The following is a 13433-nucleotide window of genomic DNA, read 5'->3' as shown; positions in this document are numbered from 1 at the left end:
GCGCCGAGGGGGCGCCGAGAGGCAGGGGCTGGGACAGGCGGTAGCTCGCCTTTCGGCGGACCGCGAGGCTTCTTTAAGCATTGCAAAAATAACAAAAGCATTATTTTTACACGAATTATAAACAATGATAATGATCAAATGTGTTTTTCTGATTCTTTTATTTTTAATGGCCTTCGATTTTGGTGTTGGCCACTCTTTCAAAGTCTTCTGTCCCCCCCCATACAAAATGTTCTAGCTCCGCGACATTTCTAAAGACCAACTTAAAAACACCAAAAGTAACATTTGCATCAGAGTGGATCTTTAAAATCAAATTCTTGTTACAACCACGTCATTTTTGTTATGCATTATTTGTTTTGGTTGCTCAAAAACACACACAAATCGTTTTATCCGATTACTCGATTAATCGATCGATTAAGTGCTAGATTAATCGATTACAAAAATAATCGATAGCTGCAGCCCTAGTTCTTATCTAACTCAGTCTTAGAGATGGTTATCCATGCTTTTATTTCTTCTCGTTTAGATTATTGTAATTCTCTTTTTACTTGTTTTAATAAATCAGTTCTTAACCGTCTTCAGTTAGTTCAAAACACTGCTGCTAGGCTTTTAACAGGATCAGAAAAAAGGGCACACATGACCCCCATTTTATCCTCCTTGCACTGGCTCCCAATCAAGTGGCGTATTGATTTTAAAATTCTAGTTTTAACCTATAGAGCTTTAAATGGACAGACCCCAAAATACTTATCAGACTTGCTCTGTCCCTACGCTTCCAGCCGTGCCCTCCGATCCTCAGATCAAAATCTTTTAAAGATTTTTAAGACAAAGTACAAAACCAGAGGTGACCGGTCACTCCAGGCAATAGCCCCCAGACTCTGGAATGCCCTCCCTCTGTCCCTTCGTGTGGCCGACACCGTCGATTCTTTTAAAAGTCAACTGAAGACACTTTTATTCAAAAATGCTTTTAGCTGACTGGTTTTATTGTTACTTTTATTCTATGTTTATTTTTCTTCAATTTAGTTTTGCTTACATTATATTTAATTGATTGTTTTTCTGCTTTTACTGGGTTGTATATTGTTTATTGTTCAGCGCTTTGTGATTTTATCTGTGAAAGGCGCTATATAAATAAAACTTACTTACTTACTAGAATCATATCAATGTTGCAAATGTACTAGTAGTTGGTTGTGTAATGTCGGCAATGGAAAAAAAACTATACACAGCTTATTTTACCATTGTTGGTGTGAATTAGCCATGAATTCATAAACCTAATTACTCAAATTAAATCCGAGCTAAATAAAGGACCTTTACCATATTTTTCGTACCATTTGGCAATCTTAGAATCCTTGAATCCTCTTATTTTTTTCAGAAATAGAAAATCCGCTTTATATTCGAGAATTCATTATGTATAAACTCTGGTTCTGCTTACTGACCTCAAATGAACTTTCTGTAGTACATAGCACCTACATATCTGTCAAATGTTTTAGTTCGTTAGACTACTAGTTTAGCTAGTAGTCAGGAGCCTCGTGGAGTAATACATACTGTGTTGTAACTGTTTGTGTGTGAGTAAGTTCAATAAAGTTTGACTTATTTGACTGCCTTGTTTCGCTAGATTTGCCTGGTAGAAGAATACATTATTTTGTTTAAAATGAAAAAGATTTCATTTTTCTTTAACCAGAGCGCCATAATGGAGGAGTAAAAAGTCACACGAGGCCCCAGAGTCTCATGTTTACTTATAGTTCAATATTAATTGTAATTTTACCAAAACAAGTAATGGAGAGAAGACGTGGTCCTTTATAAAATGTGAAGTAAAAGCTTTATTGAAGCTACTTCATGTCAGTCAGCTGAAAGAAGTACCGATGTCTTCAAAAAAGAAAAAAACAAAGAAATCTGTTGTGTTAAAAATACATGTTTGTGTGGATGAGCTGCACAGTGCTCCCAAGCATTTCCATTTGGAGCCTGAAATCAGAGAACCTGACCTGATGTTTGTATTTTGTCTGCTAAAGCCTTGTGTAGAAATCCAACTGTTCTTTTCAGCTAATCCAAATTACATTTCTTGAATCATACCTGATCCAACAAAGCACAAATACGTTCCTTTTTGGCTTTTAACACCAGCAACATTGATGTTTATTTACACTTCAGCTCTTTACCTTCTTTGTTCAGCCTTTAGCAACCAAGCCTGAAAAATGCTCTGGCCTACAGGTTCTTTCAGCTTGGTTTACAACCTCAGCCAAGCCACCGCCGTTTGATCCAACTAGCCAGGCTTCAGGTCTCATTAACGCCACATGCCACAAGGCAGTGGGCATTCAGCCAGCAACTCTCTGAAACCCTGCCGGTTGTTTCCTTTGACAGGCACCGTGGCATTCAGTATGATTGCAATACCCAATTTGAAAGTCATTATGCAGTCACTGCAAACCCTCCCCTGCTTGTTTGTAGCAGAAATGGTGAATGTTTTATGTATGAAGTTTAATAGCAAGACTCGGGAAAACAAAACAAAGAAAGAGAACAAGTTCTTAAGATTACAATGCATACATGTCATTTTAAGTACCGGTAATTCAAAATTAATTTTTGAACAATGAAAATTCAAACCGCAACAATCCACATCGAAGGAAAATATTAATCTTTTTGTTTCTTATTAAAAAAAGTCTTTAAATAAGCAAAAATTTTCCAATGGGATAAGAAAAATGGTCTTTCCAAGAATGCTTATTAAAAAAAGGTTTAAGTCACTAAGACATGTTTTCTTAGACGAAGCTTATTTTGCTATTGAAAAACGTTCTTGATGAAAGATAATACAATTTTTCTTGAAACAAGGGTCTTTTTATGTCTTAAGATTCTGTTTTTGCAGTGTGGTTTCGATACATTTTTCAATAGCTTACAGTTTTTACTCTTTCTGCCCGTCAGGTTATTCCTCCACCATCAAAGGTCAACTTCTTCATGTGGACACCACCAGCAGCATGCAGTACAGAACTCTTCTGGAGGCGGAGATGTTGGCTGTAAGTACCAAGAGGAAGCTCAAATAAAATAAAAAATAAAAAAACAAGACTGTTGACATGTTAACGCCACTGTTGCCTCAGTTCCATGTGATAGCCACCTACCCCCGAATATGGAACATGCCCCAGTCGTGGCAGTGTGAGATTGAGGTGTACAAGGCTACTTATCACTTCATCTATGCCCAGAAAAACTTCTTTACCGGTGAGTATAGCCACTGGCACCACACCTAGAATGCTGATGGCTTGTGGATGATTGTGCGTAATCATCATATTCTACAGTTGAAACGCTTTCTCTGCAGATTTAATCCATGACTGGGCGAGTGACAGCGCCCCCGATCTTTACTCCTTCGTGCCCTATTCTTGGAAGTTCAAGGTCCTTTTCCACCAGTTTGAGATGATCTGGGCTGCAAACCAGCACAACTGGATCGATTGTTCCACCAAACAGCAGGAGAATGGTATAGCACATTCGTTATGTTCACGTTTAAAGACCAATTCTGTTAAAAATCGTGTTTTGGGTACTTTTAACATGATTAAATATTATTTTTTCTATGATTTAGGACATTTAGGACCTTACAATAGCATTTCGGAGTACTTCTTTGTTCAAATAGTTGTGAATCAGGAGCAGACGAAAAAAAGAAGTTTGAAAAAGATTGTAGGTGTGACTTAGCGGCACGCCACAAGTTCCCTGCTCTGCTCCATTCTGATGTATCCACTTGTAGACAAATGGATCCATGTTCGTCTTTGTTTTCCTCGTCTGAACTGGAATCTGGTTTTAAACTGGGTGGCTGGATAGCTCAAATATAGCTCACCACTTCAGTTGCGCCAGTAATGTTCGGTTGGGCTTGAGAGGGACTGTAAGATAGCAGGAGAACGTGTTAAAAAAAAAGGATGATGGGAAGTGGGAGAAAGGTTTGCCCTGCACCAATGGCCCCGCCCACTAATCGGAGGCACATTTCTTGTGAACTCCTGCCACTCTGCAAAAACTATGCCCTAAAGAAAGGGACCTGTACAAAGATTTTTCCTAAAAACGATGTAATCATGATTGAAAGACCACTGGGAACGCTGTTACAACAGATTGAAAATGATCGTAGTGGGACTATAACACAAACAAGGAAAATGGAAAAAGTTTTCATGCTGTCTTGAAGGTGATCAGTACTGTTGGATGCTGTAAGCTTGCATCTGTAACAAGATGCTTTAGCTCAATTAAGTCTTGATGCATTATACTGTATAAATACACTTCTTAATCCTCCAGCAGGCAGACTAATCAATTGCTTTATTGATCTTCTGTAGTGTACCTGGCAGCCTGTGGCGAAACGCTCAATATAGACTTCACTCTGCCTTTCAATGAGTTTGTTCCTACCACTTGCCATACTCGCTTCAGCTTGAGGGTGAGTGGATTTTATGTTGGGGAATTTAGATCACTCTCAAAAATGAGAACTTGATCTCATTGGGTTTGTTTTTGTTTAATTAAATAAAGGTTGAAAAATAGAGTTTGAAATAGAAATGTGTGCCGACTGTTGCATGTTTTCGCTCAGGCGGAAGACACAGACATGCGGCTGTCTCTGCCAGAGTGCCACCCCAGCCGGTGTCCCCTGCTCACCCTGGCCAAAGACTACCAGAACATCAGGCTGCCCCCTGACATGTTCATGTCGGGGGATCAAGGAGCCCCCCTCCCAAAGCCCCCCAAGTCCAAATGGAGGAAGATAGCACGCATAGAGTGAGTGAACCATTGGTTTATTAAAAAAAAAAGGGGATTTGATTTAAAGAAAGCTGCTCAGGCATTAGATAATGGACCTAGCTGTTCTTGATGCTTTTGATGTTGTTTTAATCTAATATTCATTTTTCCACTCATGAAGAGAGTTTGTTTCTCTTTTTTTTCTAAATAATTTGAGGTGAAGTGGATGAGACTCCCAAAAGCTCACCTCATGTCCTGCTCTAGTTTGACTTTCTGGCTCCTTAACTTTAGCGCTAAATTCCTTATTGTAAACCACTAAAATGCCTAACAGGAATTAGTTTGTAAAGAAATGTAAAAATACACCAGAATAGACCAGATCACAGATTTGGCTACACTTGCGCAGGTTTAAAGGTCGAGGCCTCATTGAAAAACCAAACATGACTACCGGTAATATGATTAATATTCAAAGTCCAAATTACCGGACCACCTCTGGAAGCATTTTGCCGGTTGGTGGGTCAGTTAGCGAAGGAAGGGAGCTTGTCTATGCAATAGATGTGATGGAAGTAGCCCTACCGCTCATCCAGATCAAGGAAGATGAAGAGAAATCGAGGTACGCATGCAAAGCAAATGACAGGTTTATGTCTGAACTTGAAAATGTATACTGATAAGTCGTACTTTTATTTAGATGATAGTTGTCTGTTTCACTATTAGACCTACAGAACACATAACTTTAATAAATGATAGATCTATACGCCTAGTAGAAGGCTAAAATATGCCATTCAGACTATCTTTAATTTATTTTTTAAATTCATTAAAGGCATACAATATTCTATCTTTTAACAAATTAGAATACTACAGGAAACTTGAAATATCCAATCCTCTTGCAGATTTAAGACGGTTCGGTAAGTGAGGCAAATGGTATGAAGCTGGAGCCGCCCACCATGATTACAGACTAGGGCTGCACAATATGAGGCCGATGTGCACTACTCCTCGTCAATATTGCAATGACGCTTTGACATGCAATACATGAACAAATAGCAAGACAAAAACAACTAATACATCATTTCCATTTCACTTTACTAGTTTTATGTAAATAAAGGATAGCATAAATTATACTGCAAGTTTTCTCAACAGGAGATGGGTAAGAGCTTGAATGTCGGAAAAACAAACCAAATAACAATTATCTACCTTTTCTGGTAGTGCTGGGCAAAACTCGTATGGACAACAATTAAGAACAATGAAGTTAGTGTGTGCTTGGGCTTTTTTCTCTGTATATGTATATGTGTAAACATTTAAGGTAACCATTAATCGCAACTTACGCCGTCTTCTGCGATACACGTATTGTACAAGCTGATATCGCAATGTCGATGAACTTTCGATTTATTATGTAGGATTACGGACAAAGCAATCTAAATTGAAGTAGTATACCATTATATACACTGCCAGAATTCACCCAGACTGCTACAAATGTATAAAAATACTTTAAAGTCGTTGAAACTTGACTGATGATGACAGTGTCCCTGAACTGTCTCTTCTGTACTGTTACCTAATTGCTATTTTGGTGCTGTTCCATTGCAGATGTTGGCACAGAGGTTGATCTAAATAGACGCAGAAATCCTATTTCATCCATTCTACAAGAAGTCGGCCCATGTTGTAGCATTTAAAACCCTAAAACGAGCCCTTGGCATCTGCTGTTGTTGACTTCTGCTCGCTTGAGGCTTTTATCTCTTGCCTCTCCCAGAATTCGATGTCCACTGTCGTACCTGAACTGGTCTATAGCTGACAAACTTAAGATATGTCAGTTTGTTTCAGGTTTAAATGTAATTGAGCTTGAAGATTAGTCAGATGAGTGCGTAGCTTTTATTAGAGCTGAAATTTCGAGTCTTTGTGATCTGCAGAACAGTTATGCTCATCTTTTTATATCTCTCCAGTTAACTCACTACCACAGCATCAGCATAATTGTGAAGATCAGTAAAAGTTTAAAGGGGTTCATTATAAATTCAGAATGTGATAACTCCATTCGCACCATTTATTATGCAAAGATGGTTGCCCTCAGCCACGCTGTACCGATGCAGCACTGTAAGAGACCTTCTCATCTCCTGGGAGGTGACTATCAAACACTCTCAGGATGAGTGCAGAGAAATTGGGCATGACCCATTTGCTGCCTGTTGCCTTTACTCTGTGTCCTCCATTTGAACGGGTCATAAAGCAAACGATCAAGTAGAAAATGATGATGCAGCATTATAACTAAAACACTTTAAATCTATTTTTTTATCCTGTCTTCAGAAATGGCTGGGTGGACTGTTGGAACGTGCCAAACTTCTTACTCATTATTGACTACACCTGGCATCCCATTTATCCCCAAAAGGCTGACGAGCAGCTCAAGCAGTCGTGTAAGTTCCCTGTTCACTTAAAGTCATTATTCTGTACGGTGGCCTATGACTTTAATGTGGTTGTGTTGGTTTTTTAAGTCTCTGAAATGGAAGAGTCCATGCTGTCAGCCTTGCGACCCCCCGAGCACGCCTCGATGCCCCAGAATGCTCCACCTCGTTACACCACCACATCTGCTTCAGCTTCTCACGGCCGATTTCCCAGCGACCCTTCCGAGCTTCCTCCTGACAGGCTTCATGTGGAGATGGAAATGTCTCCCGATTCCCAAATCATTCTTTACGGGCCTTTGCTCCGGGCCCTGATCGCCATAAAGGTTTGGAAACACCATCAAAAACTACAGGATCTACAAGATTTCAGTGTTACAGATATTGTTTTAAAGTCCCTTCTCAACTTTTTTTTTTAGGAAAACTATTTTGGTGAAGATGACATGTACACTGACTTTGAGGAGGCTCTGACAAGCCCAGTGTTGTCCACAGCGACGTCTTCGGGACTTGGCTGGTCTCCTCTGGGAATGGAGGATGGTGGACAGAAAGAAAAGTCCCTCCACCCCTTAGACCTGCGGCCCTGGGACATTACTGTACTCATTAACCTCTACAAAGTTCACGGACGGCTGCCCATTGTGAGTTCCATGCCCTTCTGTGTTCACATTTCCTATTTTCAATCAAAAATTGAGAAGAATGCTCAGAAAAATGTGTTCAAATCCAGTCACATAATAATTCAGTTTTTCATTTTTATAAATGTATTTTGCATTTTTTTATTCATTTTTTTAACATTAAATAATTTCTTTGTCCTTGATTTTAACCAGTTCTTAAAACTTTTGAGCCAAAATCTGATGAAATATAATTTATAGTAGCAATAAAAACATATTCAAATCATTTTAATATAGACCGACTGATTAAACTTTCTCACTCAGCTGTGCTTGTGCTTTAAGCATTCACAATTTAAATTTCTACTTTTCTGCTATTTATTTGATGAAAGTGAAATCAAATCTAAAACTACAATCTAGGTTAACCCTGAGGTTGTAAAATATTTACTTTATTTAAAAGAAAATCAAGTAAACACACACAGGCTTGGATGACTAAAAAAAAGAGACACAAAAACAATCTAAAAGTAGAAAACAGTGAGATTGGGAGGCATCAACCTGAAATCAACTAAGCCTCTGCCAATAAATTAAAGCCTCATTTAAGAAAACAAATTCATTTTTGAATTTTCGGAACATTTGAAATGGATAAAGGTTTTTGTTTCACTTAGTAATTACCCTGCTTGCTTGCTTGTTTGATTGAACCAAAAAACAGTGAGGAAGCACAACATTTTTTGTTGATTGAGTTTGAATTTAAAACATTTTTGTTTCTTTATAATAATTAAAAAATTCTTTATCTTTAATCTTTAGCTAATGTTTAAAAATGACAAAAATTGCACCAATTTTATGTTTTTAAAACAAAAATACTGTACACTCCTAAAATAAAATGGCAATCTATCATAGACACAATCTTTATTATTTTTGTTTTGCCAAAAAAAGGACATTGGTGAATTTCAATAATTAACCTAATTTACATTGATAAATGTATTGTTTTATATTTATTTCTTTCCATAAAAACGTTTTTTGTTTTTTATTTCTGTTTCCCATCAGGCATTAATTGTATTCTGTTCTTTTTTTGTAGCACTGCAGCAGTGAAGGTCCTGAAGGTCCATCTGGTTTCTTGGAGCGGCTGTGCTTTGAGATGAAAAAGGGTTACAAAGAAACTAAACTGCAGATGCTTTTGTCACCTGTTCACATCTTCATCAGTGACAACTATCAGGTTGCTAAAACCACATTTTCCATTATGCTCTGATTTATTTCACACTTTTATAATGTCTTTGAATTTGTTCAAATGCCAAAAATGTAAAAAGTTAAGAAAATGTTTTAGCAAAGAGACATTCAGATCTACATCATCCAGCAGAAGCATCATGAAAATAATAAAATAAATCAAAACTTGCATTTTTGCTCCTAAATCTGGATACTGAGAGGATGTAAGAAAATAGTCTTGCTTAAACATGTGCTTTATGCAAACTGTGCTTGCGGCTTCCTTTTTTTTTTATTGAAAGAAGCAGCTGCATATTTTACAACAACATAGAATTTCAAATGTAATTATGAGGTGAATCCTTTTGCTGCCAAGGGTGTAACTTTCCTGAACTCCCCACAGACGTTTTGTAGCCTCCATTTTTGTTATAAGAATGGCACGTTGTAAGATTTGGGTGAAAATATTCACAGCTTATTTTTAAGAAAAAGATTTCACTTCTCCCTTATCGTATTCTGGTGTCTGCAGGTGTTGTTTTTTATATAATTGCACGCTGACCTGTGAGTTTTTTTTTTTCTTTTGCCCCCAGCGTCCCACAGCGGATGGGGTGTTGAGAGACGGACACCTGAGTCTGTCTGGCCTGCAGATGAGGGCTCATGCGATGTTCTCAGCTGAGGGCCTCCCTCTGGGCAGTGATACGCTGGAGTACGCGTGGCTGATCGACATGCAAGCTGGGGGCCTCACTGGCAGGGTCACGATTCCTCAGGTATCTTTAGGCTTTTCTGTTAGTCCAGTAACTCATTTGGGGTTTGAATTAATCCGCATGTGTTCTATAGTTGGCCAGCATGATCGAATGGGGCGAGACTTTTCTTTTCCATGTGGTGTCTCGAGAATTCCTGCTTGAGCAGCCTAAGTCCTCCGTCATCTGCCAGCATGGTGTTGATCGCCGCGTCTGTGATGCCAAGGTACAAACCAGCCGTAAACATGAATGTCTGCACGATTTTTTACACACATTGTGAGTTTCTCTGATTCCGCTGTGTACCTGCGTTTCACTCTGGAAGCTGTTAAATGAGATCATTATGGCTGAAGGCTGTCTTTGTCAGCTTTGGATGTTGGGCAGATTTGTCATGTGTGAAACAAAATGTTCAAATAACATCAGGTAATGATGGAGAGCACTGAACGTCTCACTTTTTCCAGGGTTAAAAACAAATGCTTTATATTTTTGAAAGTGCTCGCAGCAAACATGCATTGCAGCTACTGTAGAACTCTGTTTAGTGAGACAAAAGTAGTTTGTTCCCGAAGATGTTTTGCTGAAATATGAATACTAATAAGGATATTATTAAAAACTCTGCCCAAGAGCCCTTATTAGTTTACTGACAGCTGAGCAGCTGTGGCCACAGGCTCTGCAGCCAAATATAAAACAACGTCTGAAGCTAAGCAAGAGCTTTCCCTCTAACAAGTGCTAGAGTTTTGTAAACAATGGTTGTCTTTCAGCTAAGCTGCCTGCCTGGTCACTGCCGCACATCAGAAGAGCTGAAATACACCATGACACGGCTGGCCATGGATGGAGTCGACCTCTTTGTTGTGGAGCATGGCTGTGCTGCCAATATAAAGGTGATTTGTGACAGTCTGCAGCTTGACTGATCATTTCATGGACGTATGATTTTATGATGTTAGAACAAATTATTATTTTTACTATATGCTACTTCTCTCCAGACGAGTGTTATCCGTGTAGCCAACTGTAACCTGCACAACCAGGCGGTGGGCGAAGGCATCAGTGCGGTGGTGCAGGACCTAAACATTCGACAGTACATTGAGCAGCAGCAGCACAGTGAGGCGGCCAGGCTGCAGCCGGGAGGACAGGGTCAAGGTCCCGGTCAGCAGTTAGGTCTCGGTCAGCCCCCTCTGCTGCGGCGGTCTGTCTGGCTGGAGGCAGGTTCAGTCAACCTGAACCTCATCACAGCCGATATTGCCCTGGCCGCTGACCACCCAGCTAAATGCGAAGTTCAGAGGCATTTTCTGGAGCTTCATGATGCTCAGACCAAAAGGTGGGATTTTGTCAGACTACTTCTTCCAGCTCATTCTTATTCATAAAAAAAACATTTATTCATGTTCTTCCACATTTTTCTTCAAAAACTTTTTTCCTGGTTTAAAGTGCACATATTATTTGTATTGCAGTGGTTATCTAAGTCATTAGTTTTCATTTTGTAACTTTATCTTTGCATTTGAGGACATCTTTTAGCCTAAATGAGACGTTATTGATGAGAAAAACAGATCTTGCATAAAAATGAAGATCAAAGCTGCCGTAAGAGGAGCTGACTCATGGCTTATATCACACCACTACACAGTGAGTCAGTAATGCAGTCTGCAGCCTGTCCAGCCCACGACATTTTACTAAATGAGCTGATTTTTGTTTCTGAAACTTACCCTGATCTAACGCCTCCAAGCTGATCAGAAAAGAGTATTTCTTTTCGAAAACCTTTAGTGTTAGTCAGAATTGTTAGTTCATCTTTGAATACTAAATGTGAATCGAGACAGGTAAAATAGCTGCATCTGCGACTGCAATACATATTATAGCAGATGTATTTTTGAAAAGGATAATGAAGCCTCATGGCGCCAAGTCTCCCCTGACAGCAGCAGCTCACCACTCACAGCTCACTCTCCGTTCTCCTTAGACTCTGGTTCCTTTGGCCTGAGGATGCTAGCGTTCGCAACAAACGAGGCAGAAACCGCTGCGGATGCCTTGGAGGCTGCAGGTTCTTTGGGGGAACCAACATGGGTCTGGACTTCTTCAAGCTGGAGGAGCTCACGCCCTCCTCCTCATCTGCAGTCTCTTCTTCAAGCACTGAGTCAGATATGTGTTATGGCCAGTCTTTGCTGCAGCCTGGGGAGTGGATTATTACCAAAGAAACTCCAAAAGTGGATGGTATGGAGTTTCAGAGATTTATTGTACACTTCCTGCTATAATCTGCACGAGTGATGTAGCCTTTGGAGTTGCTTCTGGCGATTTCTTACAGCTCTTTAGTAAAAAATAGTTACAGTGTGCAATGTTATGTTCCATTAATAAAACAGGAATTTCTTTTTCTCAGGCAGTAATGTTTCTAGTTCTTCTCTGTAGTTTTTTTTTTTTTTTTTATAGATCAGAATTGTTTAAATATTAAGCATTTTTTTCAATTCCCCGCTTGCTCTAGTTTATTGATGATTCTTTCTGTTCTCAGGGAAAGTTGTCGGACTCAAAACGGAGACTCGCTCCTCCTGCCTGCCTCCTGAGGTTCCTGAGAGGCCGGGGCAGCAGCACCTCAGTCTTCAGGTGCCTCAGCGGTCCCACAGCTCTGCCTCTTCCTCCGAAGAAAATAGCTCCTCCAGTGCCGCCTTACCTCTGCTGGCTGGAGAAAGGGACAGTCCTTCACCGAGCCATGACGAGCGTTTGTTACCCATGAATGGCAAAAGCCCCGCTGAGTTAGTCGAAAAGGGTTTTAACTCTTTTTTTTTTTTGCATGCATTTTGATTAACGTCCTGAGAAATTTTATAAGAAAGAGTTTTATAAATCTTATTTTCCCTGTTGTGACTTTGCAGCACCCTGACAGAGGTCCCAGAGGTCTCCCCAGTGTCTCCCAATAGCTCCCAGAGCCGCTCCTCTGTACGTTCGCCCCTTTGCTCTCCTCTGAAGCGCCAGTCGTCTGTACAGTCCGGTCGGTTGGGCAGCACCAAGAGCCTGTCTGCTGCCGTCTTCACCGACAAGCCGCCTCCGGTTCTTTCCGGAGGTGTTCAGTTCAGCAGCGAGGTCTCCCGCAGCGACGAGAACGTCCTGGATTCCCCCCGCCAGCGACGAAGCTATGGCTCCTTTCCCTTCACACCTTCGGCAGACTCCAATACCTTCCACCAGTATCGCTCTGCTGATTCCAGCATGTCCGTGGCGGACAGCGAGGCTTACTTTTCCGCGACGGAGGACTTTGAGCCAATCAGCAGTGCTGATGAGGGTCCTGGAACATACCCAGGTCGCAAGAAGAAGAGACGGCAGCAGACACAGCAGATTCAGCAGCCTCCATATCACATGGAAAGCTACAGGTTGGATACTTAAAGATACCAAGTTCTGCAAGTGAAACCAAAGTACTGATAGTTTTCTGAGAAATGCTCAAATTTAAAAGCTTGAAAGGAGACTAAGGCCGTTGTCACACCAGCCCTTATAAGTGGATAAGGCTGTCTACTGGCAAAAATTGAGCTCCAGAATGGGGCACGCAGGTGACCCACGCAAAACATCAAGGTTGTAGAGCCGCTTAGTGAACTTGTAGAGCGGAAATGTTCATTCACAATTTTGGTCGATGGGCATGATGCAAGGGACATGTTGTAGCGAACACGTAAACAAAACACAAAGGTGATGTAGGCCAGACGCAGGTACGTCGAATGGAGTTTTCATTGCTTCAAACCCCCCAATTCCTGTTCACTGCGCATTAGTGCTGTTCAAGTGATAAGTGTGCATTCCCTACGCTCAGCCTGGCTGTTAGAATTCAGGAAATTAGACAGAGGGTAGTTAGTGTGGGCCCACAGGCCAATAGATACTTGTGTATCACCTGCACACCCTGTGAGTGCAGCGTTTGTGGGCGGTCA

At 40.5% G+C, this 13433-nt stretch overlaps 1 protein-coding gene across 11 annotated transcripts in view; it reads left to right on the top strand.

Annotated features, from left to right (window-relative positions):
* The window catches only part of kiaa1109 (KIAA1109 ortholog), a 71323-nt gene that overhangs the window by 10504 nt on the left and 47386 nt on the right, over window positions 1-13433 (top strand). For all 11 annotated transcript variants that reach the window (XM_020713922.2, XM_020713919.2, XM_020713917.2 and 8 more), the window contains exons 13-28: window positions 2893-2984; window positions 3066-3183; window positions 3281-3436; window positions 4272-4369; window positions 4517-4698; window positions 6943-7049; window positions 7128-7360; window positions 7451-7666; window positions 8709-8846; window positions 9415-9591; window positions 9662-9790; window positions 10320-10439; window positions 10542-10873; window positions 11501-11751; window positions 12044-12284; window positions 12402-12893. In XM_020713922.2, the coding sequence (XP_020569581.1) occupies window positions 2893-2984; window positions 3066-3183; window positions 3281-3436; window positions 4272-4369; window positions 4517-4698; window positions 6943-7049; window positions 7128-7360; window positions 7451-7666; window positions 8709-8846; window positions 9415-9591; window positions 9662-9790; window positions 10320-10439; window positions 10542-10873; window positions 11501-11751; window positions 12044-12284; window positions 12402-12893 (3082 nt within the window). The remainder of the gene's footprint in view (window positions 1-2892; window positions 2985-3065; window positions 3184-3280; window positions 3437-4271; window positions 4370-4516; window positions 4699-6942; window positions 7050-7127; window positions 7361-7450; window positions 7667-8708; window positions 8847-9414; window positions 9592-9661; window positions 9791-10319; window positions 10440-10541; window positions 10874-11500; window positions 11752-12043; window positions 12285-12401; window positions 12894-13433) is intronic.

Source organism: Oryzias latipes, chromosome 22 (genome assembly GCF_002234675.1).
Source record: "Oryzias latipes chromosome 22, ASM223467v1".
In the NCBI taxonomy this organism is placed as follows: Eukaryota; Metazoa; Chordata; class Actinopteri; order Beloniformes; family Adrianichthyidae; genus Oryzias; species Oryzias latipes.
Note: the sequence above shows the minus strand (reverse complement) of the source record. Positions and strands in the feature narration are given on the sequence as shown.